This window comes from Nuphar pumila, chromosome 6 (genome assembly GCF_984573655.1).
Source record: "Nuphar pumila chromosome 6, dmNupPumi1.hap1.1, whole genome shotgun sequence".
Classification (NCBI taxonomy): Eukaryota; Viridiplantae; Streptophyta; class Magnoliopsida; order Nymphaeales; family Nymphaeaceae; genus Nuphar; species Nuphar pumila.
The window spans coordinates 2,721,649-2,737,107 of NC_143254.1; the positions used below are offsets into that span (position 1 = coordinate 2,721,649).

The following is a 15,459-nucleotide window of genomic DNA, read 5'->3' on the forward strand; positions in this document are numbered from 1 at the left end:
ATCATCAACATAAAGCAGAAGGATGATGATACTATTACCTGCACGTTTAACAAAAAGATCAGTGTCAGTATAACATGAGCGAAATCCCAATTGTAACATGATAGCACTAAATCTATCATACCAAGCCTTAGGGGCTTGTTTAAGACCATATAAAGCTTTTAATAACTGAAGGGTTTGACCTTGGTTAACACTGATTCCCGGTGGAGGGTCCATATATACTTCTTCATTCAACTGACCATTAAGAAAGACATTTTTAACATCTAATTGGAATATAGGCCATTTCTTAGATGATGCTACCACAATTAAAGTTCTAACGCTTGTCATGCGAGCCACGAGAGCAAAAGTCTCCTCATAATCGATGCCATACTCTTGTGATTATCCCTTAGCAACTAATCTAGCTTTATAACGTTCTAGGGAACCATCACTTTTTGTTTTGACTTTGTAGACCCATCGACATCCTATAGCTTTCTTATTTGGAGGAAGGTGAACTATTTCTCAAGTTTTAGCTTTATATAAAGCATCTAGTTCAACTTTCATTGCTTCAACCCAATGAGGTATACTTTTTGCTTGATTATAATGGGAAGGTTCATAATAAGAATGCAAGGCTATTAGACAAGCTCTATAGTTAGGTGAGAGAGTTTCATATGAGACAAACCTATTAGGTGGAATTGATTCTCTAGAAGAACACCTAAGGGAGGTCTCTTCTAGGGGTTCATTAAGCCGCAAGAATTTTTCTAAAGCACTAATAGGTTGGGCTTCCTCACGCCGAGTGCATACTTGGAGATTGTCACCATTAGTTGGTGATACATCACTATCATGAGAATCATGAGTATTTTCTAAAACTTCCGGATGACTCAAAGAGTCATCATTTGAATCTTCTAAAAGATCATTGATAAACATATAATCAAATTCATTTGGTTTTTCCAATATTTCAAATCCATTTTCATCTTCTAAAAAGGTCACATCTTTGGAGACAAATAATTTATTGTTTTTATGGTCAAAGCATCTATAGCCCTTTTGATTTTCACCATATCCTAAAAATACACATTCTATGGCTTTAGGTGACAATTTATCTCTTTTATGTAAAAGAACAAAGCATTTACACCCAAAAATACGAAGACGATTGTAGTCGGGTGTCATATAATAAAGTTTTTCATAAGGAGAGATATTGTTCAATTTTGAAGATGGCATCCTATTGATTAAATAGGTGGAGGTTAACACGGCTTCGGCCAAAAAATTTTTAGGAATATTTTTAGAAATGAGTAAGGATCTAGTGGTTTCCAAAATATGCCTATGTTTTCTTTCCGCTAGACCGTTTTGTTGAGGAGTTCTTGGGCAAGATTTTTGATGACAAATGCCATGTTGTTTTAGATATGATTGAAAATCATTTGATAAGTACTCTCCACCCGAATCGGACCTAAGAATGGATATTTGACTTTGAAATTGATTTTGAACTTTTGCATGAAATTCTTTAAAAAGTTAAAAACTTCCGATTTAAAGTTAAGAAAATAAATCCATACATATCTAGTATAATCATCAATAAAAGTAACATAATACGAATAACCACCTTTGGATAGAACCAGAGATGGTCCCCAAACATCGGAATGCACTAATTCAAAAAGTCTAGTTGTCACAAAGGTTCTAATAGGAAAAGGAGAAGACTTCATTTTTCCAAAAATGCAATCTTTGCAATTGATATCTTTTTCTTTACAAAATTTGTGTCCAAAAGGAAAAAGATACATTTTAGAGTAACTTGGATGTCCAAGCCTTTTATGCCAAGTTTCAATATTTTTGTCTTGGACATAAGTACAAAATGAGGTATTTGAAAGCATTAAGTTATCCATAAAATAAAGGTCTCCCTTCCTATGGCCTTGCCCAATCCGCTTCCCGGACCGGAGATCCTGCACAAAGCACCCTTGGGATGAGAAAGATATTTCACATCCATGGTCGGCTATTTGAGAAACGGAAAAGAGGTTAAGATTTAATTTTGGAACTATTCTAACTTTTGGAACAAGGAAATTTTGAACATTTTTAGAATCAAGAGTTCCAACACCATTTATTTTGAGAAAAGTTCCATCGGCCGTAGAGACACAAGATATTTTTGAATTGGTGTGCACATTGGTTAATGCATTTTCATGAGGAGTCATGTGAAAAGAGGCTCCGGAATCTAAAATCCAAGAGTACGTACCGGGAGGTGATGATGAGGCAATGGTGGCACCGGAGGTGGAAGAAGTAGCCTTTAGAATTTGTTGGAGAGCCAAGGAGATTTGTCCAAGAGTATCTTTGAGATCCCCGTTCTTGTCATCATCTTCTTTGGTGGATGATTCTTCAACGGAAGCCACCTTTGGCTTGAATGCTCCATTTAGCTTTGGGCAAACGGGTTTAATATGCCCCGGCTCATAACAATGATGACATATAATCATTTTTCTTCCACCACTCCCTTGCTTACCAAAATGAGGTGGTTTGTATGTTTTGACATGATTGCCGGGTTTAGATACGGCAAGAACTTCATCAATGTTTTTACCCATATTATGCCTAGTCTCTTCTTGAGTAATCTCGGCAATAGCTTCTTCTAAGGGAGGAAACGTAGATCTATGGAGAAGTGGGATCTAACTTGTTCAAATTCGGGACGAAGCCCAAATAAAAATTGAAACAATCTATCTTGTTCCATTTGTTTTTGTCTTAGTACCACATCCTCCATAGACACCCATTTAGGCTCTAAAAGAGCCAATTCATCCCAGAAAGGATTTAGAGCACTATAATAGTCTTGTATGCTCATGTCACCTTGTTTTGTGGTTCTCACTTTTTCTTGCAAAAAATAAGCTCTTGCAAGATCCTTTTGGGTAAACATACCCTTCATAAAAAACCAAGCTTCATTTGCCCGGCGAAATTTTGCAATATTTGCACATACCTTAAGTTCAACATTATTCATAAACCATGCTAGGATTTTTGCATGGTTACTCTCCCAATCTTCCATTTGATGATGATAATCTTCAATAGACTTGAGACGAGCATCGCCTTCAAGTGCTTTCTCTTGATCTTCTTCCATCTTTGTGAGCTTAAGTTGGAGTTCCGGAATGGTCCCCATTACATAACCCCAAAGCTTCTTGCCTTTGAGATTATTCTCCATTGCGGATGCCCACATCATGTAATTTTTCCCATTGAGCTTGAATGATAGATCGATCTTGATTTCCATTGCTACAAAATGGAGGTGTGAGAAAAAAAGGTAGAGAGATACACGATTTTACCTTAGAAGATCGTATGGCTCTGATACCATGTAATGAAATATGCAGAAGAATCCAAGAATGCTAAAGCATTCACTATGTCCCACACGGACAAATGCAACAAGCATAAGAGAGGAAATCCACTAAGGGATATACGAAAGGCCTTATAAAAAGGCTACACACATGAAAAATAATATCACTATTATTGAAGAGGAGCTCTCAAGAGCAATACAACATACAAGGGGGGTTCCCCTTATTTATAAGAAAAGGAGACCAAAGGGGCTCCCAATAGAGTCGTTGGAAGCCCCCAACGGTCACAATTGTGACCGTTGGGGGCCCCAACGATTCCATTGTGGGGCCCCTTTTCGGTATCCAAAAAAGCATTTAAAAAATAAAAAACAAAAATTAAAAAACAGTGAAATAAAAGAAACAAAACAAGTACCCCTATTGGGTACTTGTGAAAAGACCATAATACCCCTATCGGGTATTATGGTGAATATACATCTATATTTATATATATATATAGATGTATTATTACATATGTTTTAACATCCGCACCTATGTGACATAGATTGTAAAAAGCCAAATGCAATAGCATGCAATTAAGTCATTGGATATAGATTGTGCACAATGAATTAGGAACACAATTTACATTTTTAGCCAGCAATCAAGAGAATACTTTGTGATTGACAAAGATAATGACCTCAACAATCTCAGTTATATGAAAAATAAACATTATGTAATCTTATATATGTTGAGATGTAATATGTGGGTATTCGTGTGCTCTTACCTTAGTTAGTTGTAGAGTCAACCATTTTTGTCTTTTAGTGTAATAGAGGGGATGCCCTTTCTATATTGTTATAACCTTTCATTTTTAGAATCAATGAAGTCTCTCATTTGAATGCCTCTTCTTCTTCTTTGTGCTTCTTTCCTTCTTGATATGGCATCAAAGTCATATTTGGAGTAAAGGAGAGCTTCAAAGAGGAACCTGGAGAAGGAGACACCATTCTTGAAGGTCTGTCTTGGACTGCATGCTACTGACGTCGTCATCCTCCTTGACAGCAGACCAGGTTGGTTCAGTTTGGATGGTTTGAGGCTGGGATTCATTAATTCTTGATTTTAGAAGCCTTTTGAACCAAGAATCAGGATTTTTGGTAGAATATTGGAATTTCTACAGAATTTCCAATATTTTCTGGATTGCAGATAGCCTGTTGACCAGATTTGAAGAATCTGTTTGTTTCTGTCATATTTGGGGCTTTTGATCTTGCAAACTGGTTTAGGTTGGCTCGTATTTGAGTAGAGATTTTGTTGATACAGTCATTTGGTGGCAGAAATCTGATTTTAAGAGAATCCATTGAATTTTCTTGTGAGTTATACCTTGCGGTAACTCAGATTGTTGGATTTTTGGGCATCAGATTTCATCATCGAGACTGATATCACGTGGTATTGATGGGTTTCTGCTTGGACTACTTATATAGTGTTCTTGTGAAGGTTCTATATATCAGTTTGTCTGATTTTGTTCAGTTTGAGTTATGGTTTTGGTATCGGCATTGGGATACTATTGTCGTGCTTGGCTATTTTCATAGATAGCATAATCTTTGAAGCATCTTGCTGAATCGATTCTACCTTCATTATTCTTGATGGATTTTTGTTCTGTTGTGGTATTGTGCTTTGTGCAGCCTTGAATTGTAGTTTGGGGGTTTGGTGAATGATGAAGAAGGATTCTATCCACTTATATCCTCGGCTCAAAGGTCCTCTACTGGAGTTTTAACTTCTTCCGAGAGGCCTTCCACCACATCTGCAAACTGCCCACCTTTCACTTCGAGGGTTATTCCTATCAAGATGGATGTGATTAACTATTCATATTGGGCGGAGTATGTAAAGGCTATTGTTAGGGGACTTGGGTATGGTGGATACCTAGATGGATCAAAGAGGAAGCCAAAAAGTGATGATGAAAATTTTGAAATTGCCTTTGAGGAATGGGACAAAGACAATGCCAAGGTTAAATCATGACTTCTAAGTTCGGTTGAGCAAATCATTGCTTTAAATATTGTGAAGTTTGAAGAAGCTAGGGAGGCTTGAACTTGAGACAAATTTATGAGCAGTCTAATTAGGCACATATCTTTTTTTTTATTCTGAGGAATGGGACAGAGACAATGTATCTTTTTTATTTGTTTTTATTATTTTTTTATCCTTTTGTAATTTGGATTGCCCTTATGGGCATTTTAGACAATAGGCCAGCTAGCCGTTAGCTCTCTCTTTTTGTATATATATGGGGTATATCCCCTTTTGTTAAGCATGCATATTATATGCATTTTAGAGATTAATAAAATATTAATTTAATATTGTGAGTGTGTGCTCTTATTGTTTTTGTGAGTGCCCCTTTGTGGGTTGTAATTGTGTTGCCCTAGTAGGCATTATTTTTGAACTCTTGAGGAATTATTACAAAGATAACTGAATTACATGGTAAGGGCAAGAGACACAAGGCTCTTGGATACAAAAGCATAAAAACTAAAGATCGAGCAGTTACTTTATGTAAGCCACTTTCCTAATGTTGCATGCTATCTCACTAGCTCAACTACTTAAGCCATTTTCCGACAGTAGCACACTATCTTTCACAACAGCTCAACTAAGAAACAACTGAATGTGATATATCAACAATATGACTATCATCACATCACACAAATGGAAGTGAAAGTTAGAATGTTAATTCTATCAAATACCTTGCCTCTATGACTACTGTCAAGGACAACATGCAGATGTAGTTATGAGAGAATCATTGCAGCAAACATTTTCAAGTGTTTCTGCAATATGTTTGCTCATTCAAGTCACAGAGTTCACTGGAAACAACAAGCACTGTACCTGTATTGCTACACGAGCAGAAAATTTAACTAGTCCTTCTTCAGTAAGTTTTTCTGAGGCGCTCTTTCCACGAACACTCTTTGAGATAAGTTTTGTTGATTCCCCTGCTCTGTGACGTGCTGATAACCCCTCATCAAAATGCATCTGAATATGAAAAAAACATTAGATACCATTTGTATATACACAGACTCCCTCCCTCATCCCTATCACACGCATGGTAAAATGTTGCAATAATGGAATATATGCAGCAAAAATAATTGGGACAACATAGTCCTCTCAAGCTTGGGATGAACACATTTAGAGATTAAATTTTATGGTCAATTTCCAATCTGTAATACTCCTGTCAGGGTATTCTAAAAAAATTATTCTGCCTTCTTTTCTTTTATTTGTCCTCTAGTGTAGCTAAAGTTTCATATCACCATCTAGAACATGCAGGAGGAGAATTTTGTCTCTTATAGAAATAATTTATTTTTACACACAAAGAGACTTACATTATTATCCTATAATCATCAAGATAGATCACACTAGAAACTGGAAAATAAATGCACCTAACTTTTCAATGAGAAGTTTTGCCTACTTTACATTAATTCAGTCCATAAATAAAAACCAAATGGAATGACCTCAGACATTGTTTGTTTCAAATGAAGAAAACTTAAAATGAGCATTAACATTGAGGCAATGCAAGGAGGAAGTACAATATTAGACTTTCAAGAAAGCAATACCTTTGACACGCTAAAAAAAAATATTGTTGATGGTTAAAGGGTCATATAGTGAAAAAGAAATGATAAAGATGCAGGAAAAGTAGATTTCCACCTCATTAAAGAATGTAAACTCATTTGTACTTTGTAAAGAGGAAAGGCACAATAAAATAGCTCTAAAATGGCTGGAATTAACAAAGGATGACGAACATATTCGAACTTAAAAAATTGTGAAGTAAACCTCACCTTTGCCCGTTCCAAATGCTTTATCGCTTCCTCTTGTGAAGATGAGTTCATAAACAACTGAATGCAACAAAGTCCAGCAGCAACATGGTCTTTTTTGAGAACCTGTCTTATCAGACAGTTAAGAAAAGAATAATCTACAGGGAGTCTAGATGAAAAGATGTGCTTACGTTCAATAGCACTAATAATTGACTGGGCCAAGGACTAAGTTTTGAGTAGCTATAAACAATTTTCTAGCAAAATTACAGAGTTCAAAACATTCTCATCTGCTATACATATTGAAATGGCTTATCAGCCGCCGACTTGAGATCCACACCAAAGTTACCAGAAGCTTCTTAGGTAGGTGGGAAGCGTGATACTCTTCGCTTCCGAAACTTCATGGGAATCTCGATTTCCACACGCATTGTCCATGCTTCCTATATGCTTTTTTCACGTTTCTTTTCATGTGTTTGCTCTCATGCTTCCACTCACTTCCCATGTGCTTTCTCTAAATTGGCAACCATCATTGTTATATTTTAACAAAAAATTAATTTTTTTACTGAAAAATCATGAAATATAAGAATAATAAATTTTATTTTAGTTTTTATTTGCTTCTTGTTTGATTCCTATTCAGTTCTCATATTGCTTCCTTTTTATTCCTGTTTCGCTTTCAAATTAATACTTCGCTTCTTGCTTCCAATAAATTTTAAATTTTAAAATGCCTCGCTTCTCGCTTCCGCTTTCTGTATCGTTTTCCACTTTGGCTTCCTAGTCTGGCAACCTTGATCCATACTGCCACATATTTTTCAGAAATTCCAATTTCAACTGGATGTTCATACGGTTCAAACATATCAGCTAAGTGAACAGCACTACAGAAGAGGATCACTGTATGAGTGTCAACTATATTATGAACTAGAGAAAGCTGCATGTGATGTGCTAGATAGCAAAAGATACTCTGCATATAAAAGGCAAACCTTTAGAACCCTGTACATATTTTAATTATGTGGAACCTCAATATCCATGGGTTTGCTATAGAGGAAGAAATAACACACCGGATGATAGGAGTCTAGGCATGCACATAATTTGCAAAATATAAAATATAATCTCTTAGACCAACAACAGAAGTAAATAAAAGAACTTGGAACCAAAGGGTAGAGCTAGTAAATAGTCAGGGTAATTAATAATAAAGTGGAAGCTAGTTAAGACAGAAGACATCTGGTTCTGAAATGAGACAGATTCCAGTTATCAGCTATAATGTACAGCAAGATGATGAGTATCACTAATGGAGCAACTGTTGCATGGGAGGTCTGTGGATAAAAGTTAGTGATGTTGCATGATAACACCTATCTAATTAAAGATGCAGTTTTTTACAAGTTTTAGTTGGTATAAGAATGAAGTTGAAGCCACGATGTATTGCAAGGGGGTGGGTTTGAGTATCGTCAAAGGAACCATCGGAAGACAGGCATGTGGATAAGCTGGCAGAGGGTAAAATAATAAACACATATCTGATCAAAGAGGCAGAATGAAAAAAAAAAAGCAGAAAGGTGCTACTATGGTGTGATCATGGTTAATGAAAAGTGGGAAATTATACACAAAATATTGTGAGGAAAAATAATATGTAGATGGACATAACTGCAGAGGCTTAATGAGAACCGTTACAGCTGAAAAAACCTGTGAAGATTATTTGGGACAGTTTGAGATGTACAAAGACTTGCAGTAACCCTGGCTAACATGGGTGCTTTGATATACAACCAAGAAATTGAGAATGCAAGACTAACAAAGACTTCATGAAAAATTGCTTCTATTTGATCCGGAGTCCTTCGAGGTACTGCTGGGGGCCAAGCTGTGGAAGGTCTCACTAGACAACTGGAAGCAGAGTGTCCAATATGGGGTATCGGGCATTTTATTGTTTAGTCTGCCTTTCATGGAAGACTCAAGGCCTTCTTTAAGGTAGACAGCGAAGGGGTGAATGGAATACAAGCCCAAGGGAGATCAGTTGCATTGGGAAAGTTAGCTAGGATAGGTAACTTCACTCCTGTAAGCTAGGAAGCCAGTCCAGCAAGCAAACATAGGTAGAAGTCCATCAGGGATATGGTAGCTAACAACACAGCAACCTGCAGACATGCAATGCACCATATCAATGACATAGACTTCCCAACCATTTTGAGCAGCACTCTTTAGGTTTGACATCTTCTCCTCTAGACAAATCCCATTACCGTAGAGATTTAATTCTTGTGGATACTTATGTGTAATCCTGAATACAAGGTCAACTTTATACTTTGAAATTGAATATAGATCTTATTTCAACTTATGGTTTTTGCCCTATAAACATCCAACATCAACAAAGCAGTCACTATCGAAATCCTGGAACAAGGTATGAAAGTACACCCTGGCTCCTGTATTAACCATAAAACAAACATATACATGTTCCAAGCACTCATAATGAATAATGTTATGGACCAAACAACCAGAAAGCAAAATGAGTAACATCATGCAAAGGAAAAAAAGGCATGAAATGCCAGAAAGAAAATTGTATCATTATGCAAAGAAAAAAGGCATGTAATGCCATACATACCAGAAAACAACCAGAAAGTAAAAATTGTAACATTATGCAAAGAAAGAAAGGCATGTAAGGACAGAAAGACACACATCATCAAATGACATATCAATATTACCTGGAACATGTAGAGAAAATTGAAATGTCTATGGGTTTCACAATAGGTACATATTCGGTTAAGAGCTGCAGAAGTGTGCTGGATAACTGCTATGTCCTGAGATGCAGCAGCTTCACTTCTTGTTCCAAGGACATGTTCTAGAATGGACATAACACCATAACCAATGCACAAATCACAAAGATCATCTATGGTTCCATATTCAGTTGCTAAAGAATCTTGTCTCTGAGGAGAAGAAGGAGTAACTGCTGCATGTGATGGCTGAGGTGGCGCTGGAACAGCATTTGGAGGAAAGAACAGCAGACAAGCCTCTGCATAGTGTCCATGTTGGAACATAAAACCAAGCATTTCCTGTCTTGCGTACTGCATACATACAAACAGAACTGCTTACAATGATAGTCCTGGAAAGAAACAGTTGAAAGCTTCATGCAACAGGAAATATGAGACATATTTTGCCAATTCCTGACAAGCTCTGTAAAGTCAACTGGAAGAATATAGAAGTCCTAAAAGGCTTTACAAAGCCATCCAGGTGGGAAGAGCAACCTCTATACTGAAAGTATGTAGAATTGCTCAACTAAGTTTTGAAAAATACATGGGCTTACTTCTTGCAAATAATTGATGCATTCAGCATATCGTATATTGTCCAAATTGCTCCGAGGACCATCATCCAAATTATCTGAGCTTGTTGATATGGCAGGATGACTTGCAGTTTGCTGAGATCGTCTTGACCTCTCTGATCGTGGGAAAGTAGAAGGTATATGCAAAACACTAAGATATGCATCAGCTGAAAGAGAATCATCCAAGATTGTAGGTGCACTTTTAGCCAAATGCTCATACCTGAAAGATTAGTTTCATCCATTAAATTGCCAGTTCATACAATATAAAAAATCCAGTTTTAATCTGTTAACATTAAGCAGTTACCACTCTCCGATGCAGAAAGAGAAACAAGAAAAATGGTAAGTAGCAATATAGATCAATTAAACACATCGCCTTTGCCAATTAAAGCTAATCTATGGGCATGCCAGTTTGTTCAATCTTAGAAAGTGCCATGTTGAAATTTAAATATGTTGAGGGCCTGAAAAGTATAACAATGGCCTTGACGAATTGTTCCCTAATTGAAATCTCGAAACAACCCATGGAATGACTCTCGTTAGACCTAGTCCTAAACCCATTAAGGAACCCTTTTAGCCAAAAGTGTACTATAATGGTGTGACTCTTATCTAGACCCAAACATACTGGATCAATATGACTCATGGACTCTACTACCTACGAGGCCCACTAAGGAAAAATCAAAACTGAATCAAGAAAGTATAACCCAACCAAATAAAACTTAGGAACTGAAACTACAACCCTAACATTGTGCCTGTTGCATGCATCCAGTTTCAAGAGACGGACAGAATTAACAAAAAGGTTTCCATGACTTTGAAAAAAAGTACATTACAGTGTTGCACATAGCAACATAAAATCACAGATTTTGTTTTCAATTTGACCTTGTAGTCAGGCAATTTCCAATAAATAATATGCATGAGACCATGAGAGTAGGCCTTACATTGAACGGACAGCAGAAACATCAACTGGAGGACCAGATTCTATTGTATTGATGATATCAAGGACTACAACTGCTGGATCTCCCTTGTGCAATTGAAGAGCTTGTCTGAAAAAAAAAAAAAAAACATTACAAGATCATTCCCATGTTTCCGGAGTTGACAAACTGAATAGAATATAAGTGTAAAACTGTAGAAAATCTCTTTGTCAAGAATAGCTCAACCTACTTGAACTTCACACGAGCCTGAGCATAGTGCTCCATCCGAATTAAAGCATGGCCCCATGCATTCCATACACGAAAAACATCAATCTGGAATCGTTTAATTGATCAGTCACAAATTCATAAATGACAAGATCCACAAAAGAAAACCCACATTTCCAGCATATAGTATAACCTCCCTGGTACCTTGCATTTCTTACAAGTATATACTGCCATGCTGTACCGCTCATCCTCAATTAGCCTATCCCGGAGACGGGATGATGATTCTTTGTCAGCAATATCATCAAGAGAAGCAACTATTCCGGACCCAAGAAGACTCTGAAGCAGCTCAGCACGTCTTAGCCAGATGTCAGCCTGTGCCACAAGCTCAGACAGCTCATCAGCACATTGACTACTGACACTAGAGCTGCCAGCATCAGAAGATGTGTCATCAGCTTCCCTATTTTTATCTGAAGTAATTGAAAGATCGCTGCTCCCCACAAGCTTCTTTAGCTGTGCTTTAGAATGAACTAGTGCCTGCACATCATTAAAGCAACACAGGCTACTTCATAATTCAGACTTTGTATACAAAACAAGCACATCCACCTAAAAGCCAGAAACCTGCACAAAAGTTTCTGTCGCACGGTATGCTCGACCCACAGTCTCCATAGAGGCATTTAAAGGCAACTGTCGAGAGCTTAAGACGTTCTTCATCTGTGTAATGCACAACTCTAAAGCTCCTTTAGCCGATACCGTTTCATCCGTGCACAATGATAACAGTGCCTACATTAGAGAATCCTAATTTTCAGAAGCATCATGCAGAATAAAAAAATTGAAATAGAATATCACCTAGTACTAGATTCCATTAAATAAATGTGAGACTGAGAATGCAGAATAAGTGATTTAGCCAAGGACAAAGTCCCCTCATCAAATACCTTGAAAAGAATAATATCAGGAGCACTTTCATATCTGTGGGAAATGCGCACTGTGTCATCCTTATTTTTATCACCTGTAAGAACCCATCCCTCAGCAGTGGCAATCGATGGAAACCTCTCTTGCCCATCAAGTGTTTGCACTGAACTACAATCCTCCTGAATACCAGTCATTGCTTCCCAAGAAGTATTTTCAAACGGAGACAATCCTGAGCTTTTCCGCTTTCGATAGACTTCCTTTGAATTAGTCTTACTACCACTATCACGTGGTGTCCATGAGAATGCTCGACGAGCCTCTTTCTGCAAGTTACTCAGGCTGTTACTAAAATTTGACCTGGCTGGCATACCTGCTTGTGTTTTCTGTTTTGTCCTGGGAACCACTACAGGCAGATGCCGTTCACTGACAGGAGGATTAATGTTAATTGCAATTGCTTTAGCAGCATACAAAAGAATCAAACTGTTGTCCCTCAATGAAGGAAACTCTTTCATGATCTACAAATGAAAAATAAGAATAGCTGAGCAATTCCAAGATGAAAAAGTACCAAGATAAACTTAATCAATGAACATCTAAATATGAGTAGCTAATATGAGAACTGATCCTGACATGATTTAGAGAAATACCACATTACCAGAGAAGCAGACTGCAACTGTTTACACATAAGCAGAACTTCCAAGATCAACAGAGGGTGCTCATGTAATGCAGAACAACGTTGCTGCCAAGGCAAAGGCAAAGCAGCAAGAACACGAAGACCCAAGGCCCAAGAATTAAGCCGGGAAACTTCAATATCTGACATATTTCCATCACGTCTCTTCAAGAAGAAGTGCACCTTCAACAAGAGAAAAAATACAGCCTTATAGAGTGAAAAAATTACATATATAACCAAATATTTTTCTTCTTTCTTCTGTTAATGGAAGAACTTAGAGATAAAGATATGCTGAAATACAAGAAGCTCTTTTGACCGCAAGTTGGGAAGCTGTTGCATGGCACCCATAGCAACTGGCAGAGCATCATTAGCTTCCTGGAATGATGAAAGAAATCTTGAAGCCTCTGCTGGACCCCCACCACTGACAGGATCAGCAGTAAGCAGCTTGACAAGTTGTCTTCCTTGCAACTCTCTCCGCAAATCTACAGATAAGTTGGCACTTTCAGCTACTTCTAAAGCTGCAGAAACAGCACCCTTGCCAGCCAATCTCAAAGCAAGACCTTCAGGATCTTCCTTGCAATCGGCTTCAACCTGAATGAATTTCATTTAGACAGTAAAGTAAGGAATAATCGTTCTTATGGAAGAAGCTTTAAATATTTTAGTTCCGCCTGTCATAGGCATCATGCTCTCTTAGAAATGGCAAACAAACTAAACAAAACATATTGCATATGAGAGAACTCACCTCCTGCCAGCTGTTATATCTGTCATCTGCATGTAGTATGTGACTATATCGCTGTAAAGCTTGTCGTGCTGGGATGACCTAATCATATGAAGATAGCTATCAATGTGGCAATTCACATTTCCAGATGCTAAAAAGTACAATAAGCATTAAAATAAAATCAATGTTATAACTAGGGAACCATCATATATTGAATCCACTGCACAAATGTCACAATGGCTTCAGCCATGTCTAATATAATAAATGATGATGGCTGGATATCTTATTCTTCAGTCTTAAATAGTACCAATAATCTCATGAGGATCTTATGCAACTGTTAAGTTTATATTTCTATTTACTATATGCACATAACAAATCTTGATATTTATGTACAGTTTAATTCTACCACTAGAACTGGTTCAATGCTTTTTGAAAAAACTCAAAAACAAATTTTTTATAAATTAACATAATATATTTATTTGTTTTAATGACTGCTATATCATGAAGGCTGGATTTACCATCCTCCCAACATTGCTTAGATATGGCACATTTTTTATGGAAATTCAGGAACCAAAGTCTTGCAATCTATGTCACATGGGTATGGATACGGAAGGTACGACCTGGAAAGTTAGAAAAATGTGGGTATGGGGACACAGCTATCTATCTATATATATATATATATATATATATATATATATATATATATGATTGGAGGAAAAGGATTCTTGTGGAAGACCCAAAATGAATTTCTTTTTGGTTCATATCGCTGACCCCAATTGTTTTGGGATGAAGGCGTAGTTGTTGTTGTTTGTTGTTGTTGTATATATATAGGCTACTAATGAAGGTACGGAACTAATGAGCTAGAAATCATAGGTGCAAGTTGTATCGACTCAATCTAACCACACAGATGCGTTCAGCAGGGTTTGTTTGCTAAGAATCAAGCTTTGGATCGTGCTTTTGTGATATAAAAATGTGATCTTTCGAGTTATGAAATTTTGATACATTGTGGGCTGTTGATTTTTGAACCCCTTTAAAAACCTTTACTTGCCATAATCACGTGATTCAAAACTAGTTTCCTACTAAACAAACCATGTAGATCACATCCAATAACATTTGATTTACAAAGAAATCAGTATTTTTTTAAGAAAAAAGTTATTTCTATTCATTAGTTCCGTACCTTCATTAGTAGACAATATTTACTCATATATATATTGTAAATCCCAAGAACTTTCTAAGAATTTCAATGATTATTCATAAATAAAAATGGAATTCCTGCCCAAATATGGTTTACAATTTAAATTATATTTAAAAGTACATTTAAATTTATTTGTGTGGCATTTAACTGTTGAATACATTTAAATTGGTATTTATTGGTTAATTACAGTTATAATGCCATTTACTTGTTGATTATATTGCCATTTACTTGTTGATTATATTGACATTTAATTGATAATTTATTTAATTAGCATTTATTTGGAAATTAATTGGCATTTAGCATTAAAATTGTTCATTATATTTAAATTATCAAGTAAATTGTAATTGGAATTAATTTAGCACATTTAATTGCTAGTTAGATTTAAATTAGCATTTAATTCCGAATTAAATTTAATTAGAATTTTAAATTTATTAGTTGGGTTTAAAATACCCAAATAGGAGCTAATTGGGTCTACATGGACTTGGACCCAATGGGAGACCCAAGTAGGGGTCGACCTTGGTAGTGGAGCCTCTAGAAGGTTTGCAAGT

General features: G+C 36.6%; 1 protein-coding gene across 2 annotated transcripts in view; it reads right to left on the reverse strand.

Annotated features, from left to right (window-relative positions):
* LOC149833665 (zinc finger FYVE domain protein) overlaps window positions 1-15,459 on the reverse strand; it is a 162,911-nt gene that overhangs the window by 11,386 nt on the left and 136,066 nt on the right. Inside the window, exons 19-30 of one of the 2 annotated variants that reach the window (XM_090010931.1) lie at window positions 13,741-13,818; window positions 13,299-13,589; window positions 12,984-13,181; window positions 12,358-12,846; window positions 12,044-12,205; window positions 11,630-11,959; window positions 11,451-11,533; window positions 11,228-11,332; window positions 10,281-10,515; window positions 9,682-10,041; window positions 7,031-7,132; window positions 6,087-6,230 (exon numbers count right to left, since the gene is read on the reverse strand). In XM_090010931.1, the coding sequence (XP_089867057.1) occupies window positions 6,087-6,230; window positions 7,031-7,132; window positions 9,682-10,041; window positions 10,281-10,515; window positions 11,228-11,332; window positions 11,451-11,533; window positions 11,630-11,959; window positions 12,044-12,205; window positions 12,358-12,846; window positions 12,984-13,181; window positions 13,299-13,589; window positions 13,741-13,818 (2,577 nt within the window). Of the gene's footprint in view, window positions 1-6,086; window positions 6,231-7,030; window positions 7,133-9,681; window positions 10,042-10,280; window positions 10,516-11,227; window positions 11,333-11,450; window positions 11,534-11,629; window positions 11,960-12,043; window positions 12,206-12,357; window positions 12,847-12,975; window positions 13,182-13,298; window positions 13,590-13,740; window positions 13,819-15,459 lie in introns of both variants that reach the window. The other variant, XM_090010932.1, reaches the window with a different exon arrangement.